We start from the raw sequence: 22414 nt of genomic DNA on the forward strand, positions 1-22414 counted from the left end.
TTTTTGAGCTCTTTTGGAGTTAATGTGTTTCAGCCCCAAAACTAATATTAAGCCAGAAAACATCTGTTCCTGTGCATTCCAGGGAATGATTTGAGGTGTGCCCTTTGACCCAGAAAGTCCTCTTCTGGGCATTGAACAAAGAAATAGCTTCAAGGATATTCACGAACGTGACCTTTGTAAAAGAAAAACAGGTCATGGTACAGCCACTGAAAATAATATCGGAGAAATGCATTTATTCACCTGAAAAGACGTTCATGAAACATAAGAGTTACAAGACAGTTGTCTGTGGATGGCAGAGAGCAAAGGGCTAAGCGTCCAGATTCAAAGTACCTGAGTTCACATTGTGGCTCTGCCACCTACCCTTGTGAGCACTGGGCATTATTTAGCCTGTCTGTGCCTCGGTTTTCACATCTGGAAAATGGGGGTAATGAGAGAATGTAGGTAACAGTGAGAAGGAGTTAGTGCATGCAAAGCCCTGAGAACAGGGCCTGGCTCTCCGTGAGTGAGTCCTCCACAAATGTTAGCTGTGGTTATGGTATGATCCCATCTGTGTAAAGCAAAAATGCAGTACATACATGCCCAAGGGTGACAGTGGTCGTGTCTGTGTGGTTTTCAGTTGTTTTAAAATTAGGTTCTTTTTTATTTATTTTTTGCGGTATACGGGCCTCTCACTGTTGTGGCCTCTCCCGCTGCTGAGCACAGGCTCCGGACGCGCAGGCTCAGCGGCCATGGCTCACGGGCCCAGCCGCTCCGCGGCATGTGGTATCTTCCCAGACCGGGGCACGAACCCATGTCCCCTGCATCGGCAGGGGGACTCTCAACCACTGCACCACCAGGGAAGCCCTAAAATTAGGTTCTTTTTAAACGTGGTTTACCAATATTTTCACAAGCTTTTATAAGAAGGAAAGCAACACAGAACAACTTCATTCTAAAATGTAAAGAGCCCCCGGGCCCCTCGTGGCCTTTGACTCTGACCCCACCTGGCCTCCTGCCTCAGGTTCACTGAGAAAGGGAACTTGGAAGTGCTGCTCTTCACCATCCAGAGCAAGCTGCGGGCCAACAACCAGAAGGTCTACACGCCCCGCGAGGGCCGGCTCATCTCTGACATCAACAAGGTCCACAGCCTCCCTTCCATCCCTGGGACGACCCACCCTCGGCACCAGCCCCTACTGTCCCTGCTTGAACCCTCGGCCTGGCTTGAACCCACCCATCCCGGGTGCAGGCGTGACTCCCACATCCTCTCCCGAGTCCTGCACGTCCCCCTCCTCCTCCCTCGGTCTCTCCATGCAAATTATACCCCAGTCCCTTATCTTGTTCAGCATATCCTCGACTCACGGGCCCTACTTTTGTTTCATTTTTTTCACAGCATAAGATTAACAAAAGTAATAGGGTTCGCCCACAGCCCCACCACCAGAAACAAATCCAGTGATTTCCACTGTTCCCTGTCCCCCTCCCGTCTTTGTCCACCAGCAGACGTGGTTTTCATGGGGCTCCACGGCATTCACGCCACCCTGTTCCTCATATTTCCCTGCACAGGCGTCTGACCGCATTCCACAGACCCACTAGACCGAGCTTCCCTGGGACCCACCCTGCACCCCCAGCCCCGGTGACCCCTCCCCGCCCTCACTTCCTGAGCCCTGGCCCTTTAGCACTAATCCTGTCTCCACCTCGCAGGCCTGGGAGCGGCTGGAGAAAGCTGAGCATGAGCGTGAGCTGGCCCTGCGCACGGAGCTGATCCGCCAGGAGAAGCTGGAGCAGCTGGCCGCCCGCTTCGACCGCAAGGCCGCCATGCGGGAGACCTGGCTTAGCGAGAACCAGCGCCTTGTGTCCCAGGTAGGACACGGCGGGGGGCTCTTGGCCTGTCCAGGCAGGTCTGGAGACATGGGAGAGTGAGAGAGAGTGGTGGATAAGGAGCCCTGCGAGGTGGGGAGCTAAAGAAACAAGAACTCCATCACACAGACTTGGAGACCAAGAGCCCGGGAGCCAGGGGCCGGAGCGTTGAACAGGAGAAGGGCTGGTGAGACAGGATGGGGTGGGATAGAGAGGACGCTGAGAGCCACCCCGTGGAGTTGGCACCTCGCAGCAGAAGTGCTCCGGGGGTGGGGGGCAGGGGGTGAGCAGAGCGGCTTCCGGAGCTCCCAGCCCTCCCTCCCTGTCCCCGCCCCAGGACAACTTTGGGCTGGAGCTGGCCGCCGTGGAGGCAGCAGTGCGGAAGCACGAAGCCATCGAGACGGACATCGTGGCCTACAGCGGCCGGGTGCAGGCGGTGGACGCCGTGGCCGCCGAGCTGGCCGCTGAGCACTACCACGACATCAAGCGCATCGCCGCGCGGCAGCACAACGTGGCGCGGCTCTGGGACTTCTTGCGGCAGATGGTGGCCGCCCGGCGGGAGCGGCTTCTCCTCAACCTGGAGCTGCAGAAGGTGTTCCAGGACCTCCTCTACCTCATGGACTGGATGGAAGAGATGAAGGTACCAGCGGATGCGGAGGTGGGGTCAAGGTGGTCGGGACCGTGGGAGTACGAGGGGCACGTTCGCCGATCTGCTCAGCCGAACCTTTGCAGAGGATGTACCAGTCCAGGGCCCTGTCCCCGGTTCAGATGAACAGAGCAAACAGCTCCCTGTCCTCAGGGGGCTCACGTTCCAGTGGGAGGAGGCTGATGATCAAACCCGTGGGCCTGTCAAAAAACAACATAGCAGGTGGGCGTGAAACCTATGAGGAAAGGGAGACAGGCCGTGCGATGGAGTGGTCCAGGAAGGCCTCTCTGAAAAATGCCATTTAGGCTGAGAGCAGAATGTCCCAAGGAGCCAGCACAGGGAGATCTAAGGAGAGAATGTTTCCAGGCAGAAGGAACAGAAAGGCCCTTGGCCTGCTCACATGTGGCATGTTCCGGATGAGAAGGGAGGCCGGGGGGTGGGGGTGGGCTGCTGTAAGAACAGGGAGGGGACAGGGGATGAGGTAAGGGAGGAAGCAGCCTGCTCGCTTAGGGCTTGCAGGCCTGGTCAGGGAGTTTGGATTTTACTCAGAGTAACATGGAGCATTGAAAGTGATTAGAAGGTTTTGAAAAGGGGGAGAGACATGATTCTGCGTTTTTACATTTTTTTAAATGTCACTTTGACTGCTATTTGAAGAATGGCTGTGGGCAGCCAGAGTGGGAGCAGAGAGAGACCAGTCACAGGCTGTTGCAGTGATCTAGGCGAGAGACGGGGATGTGGATAGGTCTGCAGAGATGCTGACGATTGCTGGGGTGCTGGGGACTGAGCCACGACCATAGGAGGGTGGCGATAATTCTGGTGCTGAGATGATGAGTCAGGGCGGAGATTCCAGGAGCAGGGTTTAGTAGGAAAGTTGTTCAGCAGGAGGGGAGTTGAGTACAAAGAGGCCAGGGTGCCAGGAGAGAACTCAGGGGTCACTATGTGTGTGAGTGAGGGCTGACAGCTGGGAGCATGTGTGCTCACCTGGGTGCAACACCTGGAGCCGCCCCAAGAGGTCGGGATGTGTGGTTGATCCAGGAAGATGGGACGAGGTTAGTGCCTGTGTGTGGCGGGGCAAGAGGCCTGACTGGGAGGGAACCGGGCGGCTCTCAGACGGCCATCGACACGCTGCGTGCGCCCCGCAGGGCCGGCTGCAGTCCCAGGACCTGGGCAAGCATCTGGCTGGAGTGGAGGACCTGCTGCAGCTGCACGAGCTGGTGGAAGCCGACATTGCTGTACAGGCTGAGAGGGTGCGGGCCGTCAGCGCCTCTGCACTGCGCTTCTGCGACCCAGGAAAAGGTGAAAACCGGGAGAGGGAGGAACTGGAGAAAAGGTGGGGGGGCTGGGAAGGAGAACATTAAGAGCTGAAGCAGCAAGACTGGAAAAACCTGGGGACGGGAAAGATGATGCGTGGACGGTGGGCGACAGAGCTAAGAGGGTGGGGTGGGGGGATTCGTAACTAGTGGTGCACAGGGGGCAGGAGAGGGCTGGGCCACAGCTTTTGGCCCTCTGGTGTGACTGTTTCAGAGTACAAACCGTGCGATCCCCAGCTGGTGTTGGAGCGGGTGGCCGCCCTGGAGCAGAACTATGAGTCGCTGTGCAAGTTGGCAGCGGCTCGGCGGGCCCGGCTGGAGGAGTCCCGGCGACTCTGGCGCTTCCTCTGGGAGGTGGGCGAGACCGAGGCCTGGGTGCGGGAGCAGCAGCACCTGCTGGCCTCGGCAGAAACCGGCCGGGACCTGACCGGCGTCCTCCGCCTGCTCAACAAGCACACAGCCCTGCGAGGCGAGATGAGCGGCCGGCTGGGGCCCCTGAAGCTCACCCTGGAGCAGGGCCGGCAGTTAGTGGCCGAGGGCCACCCCGGGGCAGGCCAGGCGGCCGCCCGCACCGCCGAGCTCCAGGCGCAGTGGGAGAAGCTGGAGGCCCTGGCGGAGGAGCGTGCCCAGCGGCTCGCCCAGGCCGCCAGCCTCTACCAGTTCCAGGCGGACGCAAACGACATGGAGGCCTGGCTGGTGGACGCGCTGCGCCTGGTGTCCAGCCCCGAGCTGGGGCACGATGAGTTCTCCACGCAGGCCCTGGCCCGGCAACATCGGGCCCTGGAGGAAGAGATCCGAGGCCACCGGCCCACCCTGGACACCCTGAGGGAGCAGGCTGCGGCCCTGCCTCCCGTGCTGAGCCGCGCACCTGAGGTGCAGGGCCGCCTGCCCGCCCTGGAGAGGCACTACGAGGAGCTGCTGGCCCGCGCGGGCGAGCGCGCACGTGCCCTGGAGGCGGCCCTGGCGCTCTACACCATGCTCAGCGAGGCGGGGGCCTGCGGGCTCTGGGTGGAGGAAAAGGAGCAGTGGCTAAACGGGCTCGCCCTGCCTGAGCGCCTGGAGGACCTGGAGGTCGTGCAGCAAAGGTGGGCCCCGCTCACGCCCCGCCCTCCCGAGTGGCCTTGAGTTTGGGGCCAGTGTATAGGGTGGCCCCCATGTGGTGGTGTGTGGTGGGTGCCACCATAAACTGCCTGCTCTGGCTACATCCATCCTTTGGAGTCTTGCCAGTCGTCCGGTTTCTGCTTTAATGAGAAACGTTAAATAGCCTCAGAAATAGAAACATTATGCCGCAAACTCCTATACAGCCCTCACCCAAATTCAGTCATCATCAGTATCTTGCTCTGTTTGATTAATTGTCCTTTTCAAAAGCAAATCCCCAGTATTAACGTTTCACCTCTGTATTCTCCAGGAGCACAGAAATTTGCAGTATGAGTACACTATTTTGTAATTGTGTGTGCAGGCTTACACTAGCTAAGGCTTTGAAGTTATAAACCTTTTAGACAGAGACACTGATTAACCCCCTCGTGAAGTAGCTTTATTTACAGAATAAGAAATCCTAAAATAATTTAGAAATGATGTTTTTCTTATCGAACCACACACAATACCATTATCACATAAAACAAAATTAGCAATTCCTTGATATCACCTACTACTCAATCTTCTTTTTCCTTCTATTGGTTTACTTATTTATTTATTTATTTTTCTTTTTTGGCTGCGTCGGGTCTTAGTTGCGGTACTCGGGATCATCTTTCGTTGTGGTGCACGGGCTTCTCTCTAGTTCTGGCGTGCGGGTTTTCTCTTTCCAGTTGTGGCGCACGGGCTCAATAGTTGAGGCGCGCGGGCTTAGCTGCCCTGTGGCGTGTGGGATCTTAGTTCCCTGACCAGGGATGGAACCCGCGTCCCCTGCATTGGAAGGCAGATGCTTTACCACTGGACCACCAGGGGAGTCCCTACTACTCAATCTCTAGTCACATTTCCTGGTGGTCTTAAAAATGTAATTAAAGATGTTTTGTTGCTTTTTTCAATATATCCCATGACAGGAGTCAGAAACCCCTATGCCAGATACAGCCTCTGCCTGTTTTTGTAAATAAAGCTTTATTGGAACATAGCCATGCCCATTCATTTGCATGTCATCCCTGTGTCTGCTTTTGCACTAAAACAGCAGAGCTGAATATTCGTGATAAAGACCGAATGGCTCACAAAACCTAAAATATTTATTACGTGGCCCATTTGCAGACTCTGCTCTATGAGGATATGAAATGTTCCAGGAGAAGTTATGCTTCACATCTTTATCACTTAAATTTTTCTCGTTATCAACTCATTTTTTAACACATATTAGTAAGGTGAGACCCAGGTAGGCAGCTAAGGGGTGAGTCCCAGGAGGAATAAGGGAGGTTCTGCTGAAGGGGGAAGGCCTGTGCCAGGGATTAGTTTGACTTGTTGTCCAGCTGGTCCTCACCTTTAATTTTTACCATGTTTTTGAGCCACTCTAGAGATGACAGTTTTTCTACTTGTCTGGGGGGAGTTGGGGGCTCCCCCTTGATCCACAGATGCTATGAACCATGTAGGGAAGAGGTGCAGAGGCTCCTGTCAATAAGCCTCATGTTGACGGAGAGGAGTTCTCGTGGGCATGCATCTAAGGGAGGTGGACCAGCGCACCGCTGCTTCCCACCACTCATGCCCAGCTCTTCCACCCCATCAGGTTCGAGACCCTGGAGCCTGAAATGAACGCCCTTGCAGCGCGAATTACTGCTGTGAATGACATCGCAGAGCAGTTGCTGAAGGCCAACCCCCCGGGGAAGGACAGCATTGTCAACACCCAGAAGCAGCTCAACCACAGGTGGGGTGAGAAAGGATGCAGCAGACAGGACGGCAGCTGGAAGAGAGTTCTGTAGGGCATGGGAGGGAGGCTAAAATGAGGAGGGAAAGCCATCTGAAATATGTCGGACGGGGGTGGTGATGAAAGAGATGGAAGTGGGGTAAAGGTCGTCTGAAGGGGCTGGTGCCTGGACAGGGAGCAGACAAGAGGGGTCATGGAAAGATGAGTGGGGAGCAGGCTCTCTAAACAGCAGAAGCAGGCGGTAGGTTATACCAAGGGCGAGAGAGCAGGAAGAAGCTTCCCATCTACCTGCACAGGGCGGGAAAGCTGAGCAGCTCCAGACACTCCCTCTGCCCTCAGGTGGCAGCAGTTTCGGTCCCTGGCGGACGGCAAGAAGGCAGCTCTGACGTCAGCCCTGAGCATCCAGAACTACCACTTAGAGTGCACAGAGACCCAGGCCTGGATGAGAGAAAAGACCAAGGTCATCGAGTCCACCCAGGGCCTGGGCAATGACCTGGCCGGGGTGCTGGCGCTGCAGCGTAAGCTGGCCGGCACCGAGAGGGACCTGGAGGCCATCGCTGCCCGGGTGGGCGAACTGACCCGAGAGGCAAATGCCCTGGCTGCTGGCCACCCCGCCCAAGCCCCTGCCATCAGCGCCCGGCTTGGAGAGGTGCAAGCCGGCTGGGAGGACCTCAGGGCCACCATGAGGCGACGAGAGGAGTCGCTGGGCGAGGCGCGGCGGCTGCAGGACTTCCTGCGCAGCTTGGATGACTTCCAGGCCTGGCTCGGCCGCACGCAGACCTCCGTGGCCTCTGAAGAAGGGCCGGCCACCCTGCCTGAGGCAGAGGCCCTCCTGGCCCAACATGCAGCCCTGCGGGGAGAGGTGGAGCGGGCCCGGAGCGAGTACAGCCAGCTTCGGGCCGTGGGTGAGGAGGTGACCCGGGACCAGGCCGATCCCCAGTGCCTCTTCCTACGGCAGCGACTCGAAGCGCTGGGAACCGGCTGGGAGGAGCTGGGCCGCATGTGGGAGAGCCGACAAGGCCGTCTTGCCCAGGCCCACGGCTTCCAGGGGTTCCTGCGAGATGCTCGCCAGGCCGAGGGCGTGCTCAGCAGCCAGGTAAGAGTCCGGGGGGCAAAGTCCCAACCAGGAAAAAGTGGGAAATAGGGACCAAAGGAATGTGAAGGAGTGGTGGATGAGGAGGTAAACGCAGCACATGGAGTAGGTGAGGGAACAGGATGGGCAGGGAGAACACGTTAAAAAAAAAATACGGGGGCTTCCCTGGTGGCTCAGTGGTTGAGAGTCCGCCTGCCGATGCAGGGGACACGGGTTCGTGCCCCGGTCCGGGAAGATCCCACATGCCGCAGAGCAGCTGGGCCCATGAGCCATGGCCGCTGAGCCTGCGCGTCCGGAGCCTGTGCTCCGCGACGGGAGAGGCCACAACAGTGAGAGGCCAGCGTACCGCAAAAAAAAAAAAAAAAAAAAAAAGGGAGTAAAAAAAAAAAAGATGTAAACATAACTTACCAAAACTGACTAGAGAAGAAATAGAAAACCTGGCTTGTCATATAACAGAAATGTAATCAGCAGCTATAAATAAGATGGAACACGACTTGGAGTGTTAAAGTCCCTCCAGCCCAGCTCCGTTCTAACTTTCTGAGACTCCCACATAATCAGGCACCATCCCTCCGTCTTCAGAGCCAGAGTCTGCCTGTCCCTACCTGGTTGGCTTCCATGTCTCAGATGGGCCCTTTGGTAGGTTCCTTCTGAGAGGTTGAGAAATGAGCTCGGTATCTCCTCTCCCACACAGGAATATGTTTTGTCTCACACGGAGATGCCGGGGACACTCCAGGCTGCTGATGCCGCCATTAAAAAACTGGAAGACTTCATGAGCACCATGGATGCCAACGGTGAGCGGATCCGCGGGCTCCTGGAAGCCGGGCGCCAGCTGGTGTCTGAGGGCAACATCCATGCCGAGAAGATCCAAGAGAAGGCAGACTCCATAGAGAGGAGGTATGATGAGGACAGTGGGCAAATGAGGGTCCCTAAAGGGGACCAGGTGAAAACAGGATGAACGTGGCACTCAGACCGACAGATGGGGGTGGGGAGCTGACAAAAAGCAGAGGAGGAAAAACCAAGTGGTCCGAGAGGGACTGAGTCACAGGCGGGGAAGTTACGCCTCCCCGAAGTCTCCTAGGGTAGCTGGACACTGGGCCTCAGGGTTGCTGGGTTGACTTGTAGCGCTCCCGGAAGGTATTGTCCCCAGAGGAGGAGGACTGAGGGCTTCTAGGTTAGTTAGACGGTCATAACTCTTTCATAGCAAGTTCAAGGGCTTCACAGGGGCCTGTCATTACAGACACAAGAAGAATCAAGAAGCAGTGCAGCAGCTTTTGGGCCGTCTTCGGGACAACCGAGAGCGGCAGCGTTTCTTACAAGACTGTCACGAGGTGAGGCTCTCAGTCCCCCATGTCGCCTCTGACGTTCCCTGGCCACCCTTTCCCACAACGCCCTCGCTCTCTGAGCCTGGAGTCAGTCCACTGCAGTGTCACCTGAGCATGTGAATCCCTGCCTGGCTTCTCCCCACATCCCCCACCTCCCCCGACTCACCCTCGCCCCCTTCCCGCTTCCCGCTTCCCTCTCTCTGAAGTGTATTCTGCCCTTCTCCATCCCTGCTCCATGATCGGTCCAGCTGAAACTCTGGATTGATGAGAAGATGCTGACAGCCCAGGACGTGTCCTATGATGAGGCCCGCAACCTGCACACCAAGTGGCAGAAGCACCAGGCGTTCATGGCCGAGCTGGCCGCCAACAAGGACTGGTTGGACAAGGTGGACAAGGTGAGCAATGGGACGGGGGCAGCAAGAAGGAAGCCTTTGGAACCTCCTCCCTTCAGCGTCCCAGCCGCAGTGCAGGGGAGGGTCCTGGCTTCAGGATCTGGTTTAGAGATCATGGAGCCCTTGGTGCCAAACTTCCAAGGTGGAAAGAAATGGTCTGGGGAGCAAATGTCTTAGGTCAATGGGACAGTGACTCCAGAACTTTGAGAAAAGGCAAATTAGTACGGAGCCAGACTGCAGCTTTGGGTCAGCACGATTTCTATTCCTGGTCCAGAGCAGGAGGGCACTCTTCAGTGGGGTCATCAAACTTCTCTAAAGGGCCAGGCGGAAAATACCTTAGGCTTTGCAGGCCACGCAGTTTCTGCTGTTATTACTCAACTCTGCCAGTGTGGTGCCAAATCAGCCACAGGGAATACATAAACGAATGAGTGTAGCTGGGTTCCAATAAAACTTTATTTATAAAAACAGGTGGTGGGCCAGATTTGGCCCTTGGGCCACAGTTTGCCAACCTCGTTTTTGAGTCTTGCTTTCCTGGTATTTGGTCTCCCACCCAGCTCTGCCTCAAGAGCTGAGCACAGGCAAAACTTAATTTCTACTCAGCAAGTATTCCTGGACAACATCCTGTGTGCTCAGCACTCTTCTAGGTGCTGCAAGGTATATAAAAAGATGCTTTCCTTCCCTCAAGGGCATGACGGTTGGGAAGAGGAAGAGACCAGTGTGGATCCAGTTTCTCCATTTGTTCAGCAAATATTTACTTTGTGCTACTCTGTACAAGGCCTTGTATTAGGCACTGAGTGGGGAACAAAGGTGATTCCATTGCAGGCTCCACCCTCGAGGAATGACACAGGAGCCAGGATATGAGACATGTACACAAACAGCTAAAGTCAATCCAAAGCAGAATATAACAAATATAATGAGAGAGCCTGATAAAGCCTGGGCACTAAGGAGAGAGGAGACGTGGGAATCCTAGAAGCAGGGGCCAGCGGGGCAGTCCATGAAGGACGAGTAGAATTTGGACAGGCAGAGGTGTTGAGGGAAAGATGTTTCTTGGTAGAGAAACCAGAAACCAGGGGTGTGGAAGCGGGGCGCCTGTCCAGGAGCAAGGGCGTAAGTCCTTCTGGCAGGAGCACAGAATGCATGAAGCGGCCATGGAAGGAAAGGTGGGAAAAGCCTGCCAGGCCGGGTCATGAAAAGCCCCGATCACCACATAAGGACTGTGCATCAGAGTGGATTGTGCCGACGGTTGGTAAAGTTCCCCAGTGGTGCTCTTCATCCTGGCCTGAAGGCAGTGTCTTGGTTTGTGTTCCCCTAGAAGCAAGGCTTCCGGTGCAGGCCACTTCCACGGGAGGTGATCACAGGAATGCCAGTAGCGGGTGGGGAGGTGAGGCGGAGAAGGGAAGGTAGTCAGTGAAGGGTCCACTGCCATGCCAGTCACCGCAGTGGGCACCTGGCACTCAGTCCTCATGGGACACCTGGGCGACGGTGTGGAACATGCATGAGTTATCCCAACCAAAGCAAGGACTCCCAGCGTTGGTCCACCAATGCCCTGGCTGTCGCTGGTTGAGGACTGCTTCTGGGGGCATAACTCCCTGGCACTTCCAGGCCACCTTGCGTACAGATCAAGTCACGCTGCCCTCACCTCCCCAGAAACCAAAGTCCTCAAGCAGAAGAGCTGGGAGTGGGGAAACCAGGTGAGAGTCACTTGCCGTAGTTCAGGTGAGAGGTAATGAGCTGAGAAACACAAAATGATGGCCGATAACACAATAGCACGTGCAATATGACACTGAAAACCACAAGCACCAGGGAACTCAAAATAAGGAGAGAGCGCACTGGCCTCTTAACTGAGACAAAGTTGTGTTTTTTTTTCTTTTTTTGTGGTACGCGGGCCTCTTACTGTTGTGGCCTCTCCTGTTGCGGAGCACAGGCTCCAGACACGCAGGCTCAGCGGCCATGGCTCATGGGCCCAGCCGCTCCGCGGCACGTGGGATCTTCCCGGACCGGGGCACGAACCCGTGTCCCCTGTATCAGCAGGTGAACTCTCAACCACTGCGCCACAAGGGAAGCCCTGAGACGAGGTTTGATGGGACCTTGAGGAAGGAGTAGGATTTACTCAGCAGTGAGGGTAGGAGAGCTTAGAAAGCTTGGAGAACACCCAAGAACTCGGTAGGATAGCCCTTACTTCAGGTCTCTGCTGCCCTTTAGGTCCCTGTTCTGCTATCGGCTCGTGTTCAGTGGTATCTAATTCTGACACCCCTTCCTTGTCCCACACCCAGGAAGGGCGGGAGCTGACCCTGGAGAAGCCGGAGCTGAAAGCTCTGGTGTGGGAGAAGCTAGACGACCTGCACAGGCGCTGGGACGAGCTGGAGACCACCACCCAGGCCAAAGCCCGCAGCCTCTTTGATGCCAACCGAGCTGAGCTGTTTGCCCAGAGCTGCTCTGCCCTGGAGAGCTGGCTGGAGAGCCTGCAGGCCCAGCTGCACTCCGACGACTACGGCAAGGACCTCACCAGCGTCAACATCCTGCTCAAGAAGCAGCAGGTACACGGCGGGCCTTTGGTGGGACTGGTGAACAGCAGAAGAAACGAGGGGGGAGTCAGTAGCTCTTGAGATTCACGAGACCATCCTCAGCCCTCGCAGACAGCGTCTTCACTGGTATTTCTCAAGGCGACTTCCACGGGCCACCAATGTCAGAATCTCTGGGAGTGTGTGTCAGTCAGAGTAAAGTCGGGAGACAGAAACCACACTCAAACTTGAACAAGGAAACTTTAGTGAAAAGAACTACTAACTAATAAAAGAGGGTTACCTGCCAGTGGGGTAAAGAGAACTCCAAAACAGGGATCAGAAAACATTTTTCTGTAAAGGGCCAAATAGTATTTTGAGCTTTGAGGGTCATACGGTCTCTGTCACAACTGTTCAACTCTGTCCTCCTCGGGTAAAAGCAGCCGTAGTCGATGCGTAAAAGACTGGTGTGGCTGTGTGCCAATAAAACTTGATTTACAAAACCCAGCCAGGGGCGGGGTTTGCTGACCGCTGGTCTAAAGAATGCGGGAATAGCACATGTAGGGAGCAGCTACTGCCTCTAGGACTGAGGAGGGGGCACCCAGGAAGGAATGGGATGCCCTCCTCCTACCCCAAGGCTGAGTTTCAGACCTCACTGGTGAAGGCAGAGGCCTGCTGGATGGCGTAGAAATTTGATGGGGTGTCACAGACCAGAGCAGGTCTGAATCTGGCAGGCCAAGGCTGGCCATCAGGAAGTTGCCACTGAGATGCCAGCAAAACCTGCTGGAGGGTGAGGGCCACCGGGTCTCCTGCACACCGCGGGCAGTTGTACCGTAGGAGCAAGAAGGAAAGCACACTGGAACCGTAGCTAGAAGCCTCCGCCTCGCCTGTGCATCCAGGTGTCCCTCCAGCGCCCTCTACGGACAAGGCCTAGTGTTGCACCAGCTGGCAAAGGAGAAATATTTACAGGGTCCAGTTCCAGTGACTCAAAATGGGCAAAGATGGACTTGGACCTGAGATGGATTGGGGACTGAGAGACAGTAAATTGATAGCTAGCACAGTTCTCACACCCCCTGGATTCTCATATATATTAAAGTTTGAGATCCACTGATGTAGGCCATGAAGAGATACTCTCCCTGGGCTGAGCCCCAGGGATAAGAATTCATGATTGGCTCGATATAGACCAGTGTCTCCGCTGAGTTTGAAGGTGGAGGCACGGTGATAACACCTCCTTCCTCTTCCGGTTGGCAGATGCTGGAAAGGGAGATGGCTGTGCGAGAGAAGGAGGTGGAAGCAATCCAGGCACAGGCAAAAGCTCTGGCCCAGGAAGACCAGGGTGCAGGGGAGGTGGAGAGGACCTCGCGGGCCGTGGAGGAGAAGTTCAGGGCCCTGTGCCAGCCCATGAAGGAGCGTTGCCGGCGCCTGCAAGCCTCTCGCGAGCAGCACCAGTTCCACCGGGACGTGGAGGATGAGATCGTGAGTCTCCGGCGCCTGGGACGGGGCTGCCTTTGGCTCTCTAATCTCCTTCTTGGATGCTGGGGGGAATGCCAGCAGTGCTCTGTTTTCTCTTCCCTTTGGCACTGAAAGTCAACCCTCTAGGGACACCCTCTAGGTCCCTTGGCCCCAGAACCGGGAGCCCTAGAAAACCTTCCCCCAGGAGTCCCCATTATCCAACCCCTAGCTCGGACTTTGCCCTCCGGACCTCCACTAACCCCCACTTTCGTATCCAGTTGTGGGTGACGGAGCGGCTCCCCGTGGCTAGCTCCATGGAGCATGGCAGGGACCTGCCCAGTGTCCAGCTCCTCATGAAGAAAAACCAGGTGAGGCAGAGGCTAAAGGCGGAAGAAAGGGTCCCAAGAGCCTCCCCAGACTTGAAAGTGTGTTTTCTTAAGAACTGGGGTTCCTCTGGCTCCCCCTGGTTGCTGGGTGTAACCCTAGACTTCAGTGGTTCACCTTTCCTCACCTCGGGAGGGTGGGTTCCCCTGATGGGAGATCGTGTGGACTGAAGGGGCGTCATGGGCCAGAAAAGAGGGGAGGTGAGAGGACGCAGGGAGGATGAGAAACAATGGTGTGAAGGGGGGCTTGCTGTTGAGTAAGCGTAAGGGGGGGATGTCGGGTGAGGGGGTCCCTCGGCAAGCCTTTCAGCGTCTCCTCCTCTGTCGCCACGGACAGACCCTGCAGAAGGAGATCCAGGGCCACGAGCCGCGGATCGCGGACCTAACGGAGCGACAGCGCGCTCTGGGTGCGGCGGCAGCAGGCCCGGAGCTGGCTGAGCTACAGGAAATGTGGAAGCGCCTGGGCCACGAGTTGGAGCTTCGAGGGAAGCGACTGGAGGAGGCCCTGAGGGCCCAGCAGTTCTACCGCGACGCCGCGGAGGCAGAGGCCTGGATGGGCGAGCAGGAGTTACACATGATGGGCCAGGAGAAGGCCAAGGTGAGAGCCAGACCAGAGCTCAGGCTACGGCCTTCCTCCCCCCTCCCCTACTCTCTGCTGCCACTCTCCCCTCCCCCAGGACGAGCTGAGTGCCCAGGCAGAGGTGAAGAAGCATCAGGTATTGGAACAAGCCCTGGCCGACTACGCCCAGACCATCCACCAGCTGGCAGCCAGCAGCCAAGACATGATTGACCACGAGCACCCAGAGAGGTGAGCATAGCACCTGGACCCCCAGGCCAGTCCCTGGGGGAGAGGGGAGCCAGTTCCAGAAAGGCCCAGAGATTGCAGAGCCTTCCGTACTGCATGTGTACAGGACCATCTAGAAAGCTGGAGAAGCAGGGACTTGGCAAGCAGTTGGGGGGCAGGACTCTCTGGGATAGACTAGGGGTCAGAGCAGTGTGTCCTCCCCTCCCCCGCAGCACGCGCATATCGATCCGCCAAGCCCAGGTGGACAAGCTGTACGCCAGCCTGAAGGAGCTGGCGGGAGAGCGGCGGGAGCGCCTGCACGAGCACCTGCGTCTGTGCCAGCTCCGCCGGGAGCTGGACGACCTGGAGCAGTGGATCCAGGAGCGCGAGGTGGTGGCAGCCTCGCACGAGCTGGGCCAGGACTACGAGCACGTGACTGTGAGTGCGGGGAGGACAGCGGCCACAGGTGGGCTCCGGGAAGGGTAGACTAGCACTTCATCCTGTCCCAGGTAGCATCGGGTGCTGTCTGGCTGTCCACCAGGGCCCCTGGGAGACTAGCACTTCATCCTGGGCGGAGCACCAAGGGGCAGGGGTGCAAGACCAGGTCGTGCAGACGCTGTCCTCTGGGTTCTGAGATATTTAATTGGGAGAATCGTGCAGAAAGGAGGACGTGGGGCTGCGCATAGACGCGGGCCAAAAGGAAATGACCGATCACTGTTTTCCAGTAGACCTCACCAGTACACTGGGGACTTGAGATTCCTCCCCACGGTTTGGGGGTTGGACACTCACTGGTGCCGAAATATGGACCATAGTTAGGGTATCCTTGTCTGAAGACTCAAGGTTCCAAGTACCCCTTTGCTGGGGGCTGGAGGCTGGGCGTGTCAGTCAAATCCAGGGTCAGTGGGAACCAGTTGCTTCTGCTGCCTAACTCGGCCCTGCTGAAGAAATCTGTTTTGGCCCATGTGGCCCAGGGAAAGAAGTGGGTTCTCAGTCTGGGGTGAAAGGACTTGCCCCGCAAGTCAGGGACCACATCACAGTGCTGTCCGTGCAACCGCTTCCTCTGCCAGATGCTCCGGGACAAATTCCGAGAGTTCTCCCGGGACACGAGCACGATCGGCCAGGAGCGCGTGGACAGCGCCAATGCCTTGGCCAACGGGCTCATCGCCGGGGGCCACGCCGCCCGGGCCACGGTGGCTGAGTGGAAGGACAGTCTCAACGAGGCCTGGGCTGACCTGCTCGAGCTGCTGGACACGCGGGGTCAGGTGCTGGCAGCTGCACACGAGCTGCAGCGCTTCCTGCACGGTGCGCGCCAGGCCCTGGCGCGGGTGCAGCACAAGCAGCAGCAGCTTCCAGACGGGACCGGCCGGGACCTCAACGCTGCCGAGGCCCTGCAGCGCCGACACTGTGCCTTTGAGCACGACATCCAGGCCCTCAGCGCCCAGGTCTGACTCAAGCATGGGTGGAGGCAGGGGGGAGGGATGAGGGGGCTTAGAGGAGACTCCGTGGGGAACATGGGGAGGCTGGAGGGATCGCATCCTCTGCAGGGCCACGTAGGGATGACGTTAGGATGGTTCCAGGAAACCGTCTCTGGCCAGGGGACATCTAGCCACCCCGTCCACACCTGTAATGACAAGGCTTTTTGAGGGCCTGTGACATTTTCACGTGGTCCTGGTGGGTAGAAGATTCTTCATGGTGTACTAAAACCCATCTGTTGGTCCCACTCAGGTGTTAGACCTACACAAAATAAGCATAGATCCTTCCCGCAGCCATTTAAACCCGGTCGGCCCCCCACTGAAGTCCCTTCTTCAGGCCGAAAATCTCACTCTAGCAATCTCTGAGGTCCCCCACGAGCTGGACAGGCCTCTGAAAGCTCACCGGCTAGTGACCCTTTTAAAGGGTTGATCCCCAGGTTAAGCCCAGGCCCCCTGGTAAGACCCTACAGGGCAGAGTATGACAGGGCTTACTCTGGACTCCAGCTCTCATCTTTCCCAGCACCCCCCCCCCACTCCTCCCCCTGCTTCTCTGGCTGGTAAAATGGGCAGGAGCTGTTGAGCAGAGGTCAGGACTGAGGAAGGTTGCAGCCCCTCAGAGTCTCCCAACTCTGCCTGACTTTGACCTGGGCCCCGGCAGGCCCAGCAGGTGCAGGATGACGGCCACCGGCTCCAGAAGGCCTACGCCGGAGACAAGGCCGAGGAGATCGGCCGCCACATGCAGGCCGTGGCCGAGGCCTGGGCGCAGCTTCAGGGAAGCTCTGCTGCCCGCCGCCAGCTGCTGCTGGACACCACGGACAAGTTCCGCTTCTTCAAGGCTGTCCGGGAGCTGATGCTGTGGATGGACGGAGTGAACCTGCAGATGGATGCCCAGGAGCGGCCCCGGTGAGGCCCACAGAGCCTGGCGGCCTCCGGGGGTTATGGGCTGGTGGCCGGGATAGGGTTGTGGGCAGCGGGTGATGTGGTCTCCGTGCCCCCAGGGATGTTTCCTCCGCAGACCTGGTCATCAAGAACCACCAAGGCATCAAGGCGGAGATAGAGGCCAGGGCTGACCGCTTCTCCTCTTGCATCGACATGGGACAGGGGCTGCTCGCCAGGAGCCACTACGCGGCTGAGGAGGTGGGTGAGGCCTGGGCGTAGCCGGGCGCCCTCACGGGGGAGGGCTGAATGCTGATTTCTCCTCTGAGTCTTCCTGCTTCCTTTCATTCTTTCTTTGCAGAAACCTTTCACCTTCCCCTTAGTGCTGTTCAGGGATCTCCCCATTCTGTCTTTCTCCCAGAACTGTCTGCCTCTTGAAATCAGAAATCACTGGTTCCCCCATGTGAGACCCCCAGGGACCCTGGCAAGGCCCCTCTGGGTGCTAACTCGCATCTCCCCCCCCCCCCCCGCCCCAACCCAGATCTCAGAGAAGCTGTCTCAGCTTCAGGCACGGCGCCAGGAGACAGCTGACAAGTGGCAGGAGAAGATGGACTGGCTGCAGCTTGGTGAGCCGCTGTAGGAAACTGAGGGCTCCAGGCCCTGGGCGGTGAGGGAGCAGCTGGGGGTCTTGCACCAGCTCCAGGCCCTGGGCGGTGAGGGAGCGGCTGGGGGTCTTGCACCCTGTAGTTTCCAGAGTAGGGGAGACCAGGAATCTGGGGCATGGAATTCAAGGCCCCCACCCTTGGCACTGCCTGGCTCTGCCCTAAGCTCCTGCTCTGGGGCAGTGGCTTTCTCTGTGCCCCTGTGCTTGAAGCTGCTGTGGCTATAATACCCTGTCGTTGCCCACCCTGATTTGCCACCTCCCTGCAACCCCCAATACCTGCAGTTTTGGAGGTGCTCGTGTTTGGGAGAGATGCAGGTATGGCGGAGGCCTGGCTGTGCAGCCAGGAGCCGTTGGTGCGAAGTGCTGAGCTGGGTTGCACAGTCGATGAAGTCGAGAGCCTCATCAAGCGGCACGAAGCCTTCCAGAAGTCCGCAGTGGCCTGGGAGGAGCGCTTCAGCGCACTGGAGAAGCTCACAGCGGTGAGGGCTACAGGACCCCAGGAGTACCGGCCCCATCCCACTGCCCCAGACTCCGCGCGCTCTCCTGCTTGAAGAAGGCATTTCTTCTCTTCCCATTGGCCCAGCGTCTCCCAGATGTGAGCCAAGAGTGCCCTGTTGTCACCTCAGCTTTAGGAGCCATCCGTTTCCCTGGGTGGCACTAAGAGACACCATCCCCCCCATAACTCCTAATCCCCGCCCTCATCTGGAATTATAGTCTCCATTCTTCCTGTTTCATCAGACTAGAGCTGAGACATTTCAGCTTTCCCCAATGCCTGGGACCTTCCATGCTCTGACCTCAGAAATTTTTGACAGCTGGAGGAGCAGGAGAAGGAGCGGAAAAGAAAGAGGGAGGAAGAGGAACGGAGGAAACAGCCCCCTGCCCCAGAGCCCACAGCCAGTGTGCCTGAAGGGGCCCTGCTGGACAGCCAGACAGCTCCCGATGCTACCTGGGACAGGTGAGAGGTGGGACACTTCGGGGAGGAAGTGGGGCCTGAGCCAGAACAACACACAGACTTCACGTTCTCTGTCACCTCTGCCGTTCCAGAGCCCAGCCCCGCCTGCCAGCACCCTCACAGCCAGCCAGCGTGAACGGCGTCTGCACAGATGCGGAAGCCCCACAGGTGACTCCTGCTGCCCCAAGCGCCCCCATCAGAATCTGAGCCCCTCCCCTTGCACATCTGCTTACAGCGTCTTGTCCTTGTAGCCCCTGGTGGAACAACAGAGACTTGAGCAGGGCAGCTTCCCAGAAGGGCCTGTGAGTTTCTCCTGGAGGTGTGGGTATCGATAACTGGGAGATATGGGATGAAATGGGGGTGTGAGCTGGGCGGTGGGGACAGCGGGGTCAGGAGAGGGCAGAGACTCAGAGGAAACGTGGAGGTGGCAAGACCAGCTCATGGACTTCCAGCTTCACGACCTGCAGGCTAGGTGTCTCCCATCTTATCTTTTTTGTTTGTTTGTTTTTTGCGTTACACGGGCCTCTCACGCTGTGGCCTCTGCGGAGCATGGGCTCGGGCTCCCGAAGCGCAGGCTCAGCGGCCGTGGCTCACTGGCCCAGCCGCTCCGCGGCATGTGGGATCCTCCCGGACTGGGGCACGAACCCGTGTCCCCTGCATCGGCAGGCGGACTCTCAACCACTGCGCCACCAGGGAAACCCCCATCTTATCTTTTGACACAGACACCATTTTCTTCACAGGGGTCTGGTGCTGGGGACGAGGCCAATGGGCCACGGGGAGAGAAGCAGACCCGGACACGGGGCCCGACCCCTCCTATAATGCCCCAGAGCAGGTCATCCGAGTCAGCCCGGGTTGCCACCTTGCCCACCCGCGGCCCGGAGCTCTCTGCCCAAGAACAGATGGAGGGGCTGCTGTGCCGCAAACAGGAGATGGAGGCCTTTGGCAAGAAGGCCGCCAACAGGTACCGGGTCTGGTCGTGTGGTGCCTGCGGCCTCTGCGGCTCCTGCCTTCTGGAGAGGCTTGCCCAGAACCTCTTCCTAGACTGGGGCGGTGGGGGGTAGGACTCAGGAGCAGGTGGGGCCTCAGGTGAGGGCCGGGAGGGTGTAGAGACGATGGGCCCAATGACAGCCAAGCTGTTCCCAGGATGCCTGGCCCCTCAAAGTCCAGTCGGTCACCTGCGTCCCCTCCTCGTCACCTGCACCATGTCTCTCCCAGGTCATGGCAGAACGTGTACTGTGTCCTGCGGCGTGGGAGCCTTGGCTTTTACAAGGATGCTAAGGCAGCCAGTGCAGGAGTGCCGTACCACGGAGAAGTGCCTGTCAGCCTGGCCAGAGCCCAGGGCAGCGTTGCCTTTGATTATCGAAAGCGCAAGCATGTCTTCAAGCTGGGGTAGGAATGGAACGTGCCCTCGGGATGGGAGGGAAGGTCACAGTGATACAAGGCACAGGGGAGCCACTAGGGGACAGAGAGGTCAAGGAGGGAGAGGCGGGGGATCTGGCTGTATTCCACACTAAGGGGAGCCGAAGCACCAAGACGCAGGCCTGTCAAGCTGAAAAGTTATCCTGCCTGGGAGGTCTTGAGGCAGGATGCTGGCGCTCCCCTGTCTCCAGGTACCTCCGGGGGCCTGCCCCTGCCTGCCCCTGGTCCTCGGCAGCCAATCAGGAAGGATGTGCTTTGGCACAGTCCCGGGAATCTGAAGAACGTGCAGAACGTGTCTGATCTGGCTCTGAGGTTCCCGGGCATGTTCTCCAGCCTGGTCTCTGGGTGATAGTGAGCTCTCACCAGCCCTGATCTGGCCAATCAGAGTCTCAGCTCTGCCCTGAAGTTTCTCTCTCTCCCAACAGCTTACAGGATGGGAAAGAATATTTATTCCAGGCCAAGGATGAGGTGAGCTGTCCCTTCTCCTCCCATGTCCCCCTTCTCTCTGGGAAGTCTTAGAACCTCCAGATGCACATTTCTTTCTTCCCTCGCCTCTCTCTTTTTCCTTGTCTGAAGTGTCTCATTCTTCGATATCAGACAACCCACAATGTGCCAACTGGATGTTTGTGAAGGCCACACCAAAACATGTTCCCTCCCTTAAAGGGGTCTTTTTCTCCAGTGAGATGAGGCAGTCATCTCCACCTCCTCCTCTTCCACTTCCCCACTGTGGGCGAGCCAGCCACCCAAACATAGCATCCTCCAAGCTGACCAGTTGTCTTTCCGCGCCCCACTGCAGGCAGAGATGAGCTCGTGGTTGAGGGTGGTGAATGCAGCCATTGCCACTGCGTCCTCGGCCTCTGGAGAGCCTGAAGAGCCAGCGGTGCCCACTGCCACCCGGGGCATGACCCGGGCCATGACCATGCCCCCGGTATCACCGGTCGGGGCGGAGGGACCTGTCGTACTTCGCGGCAAGGATGGCAGAGAACGAGAGCGAGAAAAGCGCTTCAGCTTCTTCAAGAAGAACAAGTAGTTGGGGGCGAGACTCCCAGGCCAGCTGCCTCCCTCTGTCCAGGAAACTGCCAGGGACCGTCGACAGGGACCACCCTCTTGTCAGGACAACTGCCTGCTGCTAGGGTCTGTTGCCAAGGTCAACCCATCACCAGGAACTGTCTCTGGAGACAAGTCAGTGTCCCCAAGGGCAACCCTTCTCTTCTGCTATTTAATTCCAGACTGGTGGTGGGGCCCAGGCAACCCCCAATTCCACTCCCCCCCTTCTTCCCTCCTCCCCTAGCCTTACGCCTCTATCCCCACCACAGCACAGCACCCTCTCCATAGGCCACATGGGGAATGGCTGCCCCTGCCTCGGGGTCATTCTCCCGCCACAGCTAGGGCACGCCATCCAGTCCTTGCCCCTGGGGACCAGCCAGGAACCTCTCAGAGCTGAAGCAGGACCTGGGGGCAAGATTGCCAGATGACAGGTCAGAGACGCCGAAGCTCCCCCTTCCCATCCTCCCTCATCCTCTGACTCAAGCAGCCCCTCCATCTCCAGCAACTCTCAACAGCTTCCGGGTGTGAGTTGTTCAGGGGCAACCATGGCCTTGAGTCTGGCCACGGAGGTGATTAAACAGCTCAGCTTCTCTTACTGCCTCTGGGTGTCTTTGCTTTCCTGACCACAAGCCTCTCTGCCCATGCCCCTGTTCTTCCTTCTGGCCCTGGTCTCCTGTGTGTCAGGTTTCCCGCTCTGCCCCCAGCATCCCGCCAAGAACCACATTATCCTGTGAGTCTCCTCATTTCCCCATGACAATGACCTCCTCTTTGCTCGGATGACCAATGTCAAACCTCTTTTCAGACCAAAGACGTTCACCATGATATTAACAAGCAGTATGGAGGCAGTGAATGACTGCTTCCCTGGTGCACAACTTTCTTCACTCGTGATTCTCTCAACTGTTTTCAAAAATGGAAGACAGCCTAGTCTCAGCCACTGCTCAGCCTGACAGCGGAGACTGGAGCATGTAGGTGGTGATTACTGACCCCCACCTTCTGTCTCAATAGAGAGGACCCCAACAGGGGATCGAGGGAGTTCAGACAGGGATCAGATAAGTAACAGGTTCCCAATCCACTGACCAATAGAATGAGATCACCCTGGGAAGCCACGAGATACATCCTAAGTGTGTAAACGAAAACACAGGAGAATGTATTTTAGATCCAGTGAAGTATAAAAAAAAGGAGCAGGGGGCTTTCCCTCTTGTCTCTGGCTCGGCAACTGGAGGTTTCAGGGCAATAGTATTTGCCTTGGTGGCCTCCTATAGGAAAAGCTTTGTTCTTTCACTGCTTCCCATATACAAACAACCATTTCTTTTTGGGGCTCAGAGGTCTTTCCAGGAAAGCAGCCCCATCTTTAGCATAATCGGCCAAGGGCCCTGGCTGAGCAGACCCTGACTGTCATCAGCCGTGACAAAGACAGGGTCAGGTGTGTGCAGGC

The 22414-nt window shown here is 57.5% G+C and overlaps 1 protein-coding gene across 5 annotated transcripts in view; it reads left to right on the forward strand.

Annotated features, from left to right (window-relative positions):
- The window catches only part of SPTBN2 (spectrin beta, non-erythrocytic 2), a 38640-nt gene extending 17069 nt beyond the window's left edge, over positions 1 to 21571 (forward strand). For 4 of the 5 annotated variants that reach the window (XM_070046087.1, XM_060302879.1, XM_060302880.1 and 1 more), the window contains 28 exons: positions 998 to 1115; positions 1675 to 1833; positions 2168 to 2470; positions 3619 to 3772; positions 4001 to 4871; positions 6488 to 6625; positions 6965 to 7721; positions 8410 to 8612; positions 8956 to 9046; positions 9289 to 9435; positions 11706 to 11969; positions 13182 to 13406; positions 13661 to 13750; positions 14103 to 14363; positions 14443 to 14573; positions 14783 to 14987; positions 15617 to 15991; positions 16680 to 16924; positions 17020 to 17158; positions 17439 to 17523; positions 17844 to 18040; positions 18374 to 18516; positions 18606 to 18681; positions 18765 to 18815; positions 19254 to 19474; positions 19729 to 19902; positions 20358 to 20400; positions 20729 to 21571. In XM_070046087.1, coding sequence (XP_069902188.1) covers positions 998 to 1115; positions 1675 to 1833; positions 2168 to 2470; positions 3619 to 3772; positions 4001 to 4871; positions 6488 to 6625; positions 6965 to 7721; positions 8410 to 8612; positions 8956 to 9046; positions 9289 to 9435; positions 11706 to 11969; positions 13182 to 13406; positions 13661 to 13750; positions 14103 to 14363; positions 14443 to 14573; positions 14783 to 14987; positions 15617 to 15991; positions 16680 to 16924; positions 17020 to 17158; positions 17439 to 17523; positions 17844 to 18040; positions 18374 to 18516; positions 18606 to 18681; positions 18765 to 18815; positions 19254 to 19474; positions 19729 to 19902; positions 20358 to 20400; positions 20729 to 20962 — 6100 coding nt within the window. In that variant the 3' untranslated portion in view covers positions 20963 to 21571. The remainder of the gene's footprint in view (positions 1 to 997; positions 1116 to 1674; positions 1834 to 2167; positions 2471 to 3618; positions 3773 to 4000; positions 4872 to 6487; positions 6626 to 6964; positions 7722 to 8409; positions 8613 to 8955; positions 9047 to 9288; positions 9436 to 11705; positions 11970 to 13181; positions 13407 to 13660; positions 13751 to 14102; positions 14364 to 14442; positions 14574 to 14782; positions 14988 to 15616; positions 15992 to 16679; positions 16925 to 17019; positions 17159 to 17438; positions 17524 to 17843; positions 18041 to 18373; positions 18517 to 18605; positions 18682 to 18764; positions 18816 to 19253; positions 19475 to 19728; positions 19903 to 20357; positions 20401 to 20728) is intronic. The other variant, XM_030833456.2, reaches the window with a different exon arrangement.
- Positions 21572 to 22414: the final 843 nt, after the last annotated feature.

The sequence above is a fragment of the Globicephala melas genome, chromosome 8 (genome assembly GCF_963455315.2).
Source record: "Globicephala melas chromosome 8, mGloMel1.2, whole genome shotgun sequence".
NCBI lineage: Eukaryota > Metazoa > Chordata > Mammalia > Artiodactyla > Delphinidae > Globicephala > Globicephala melas.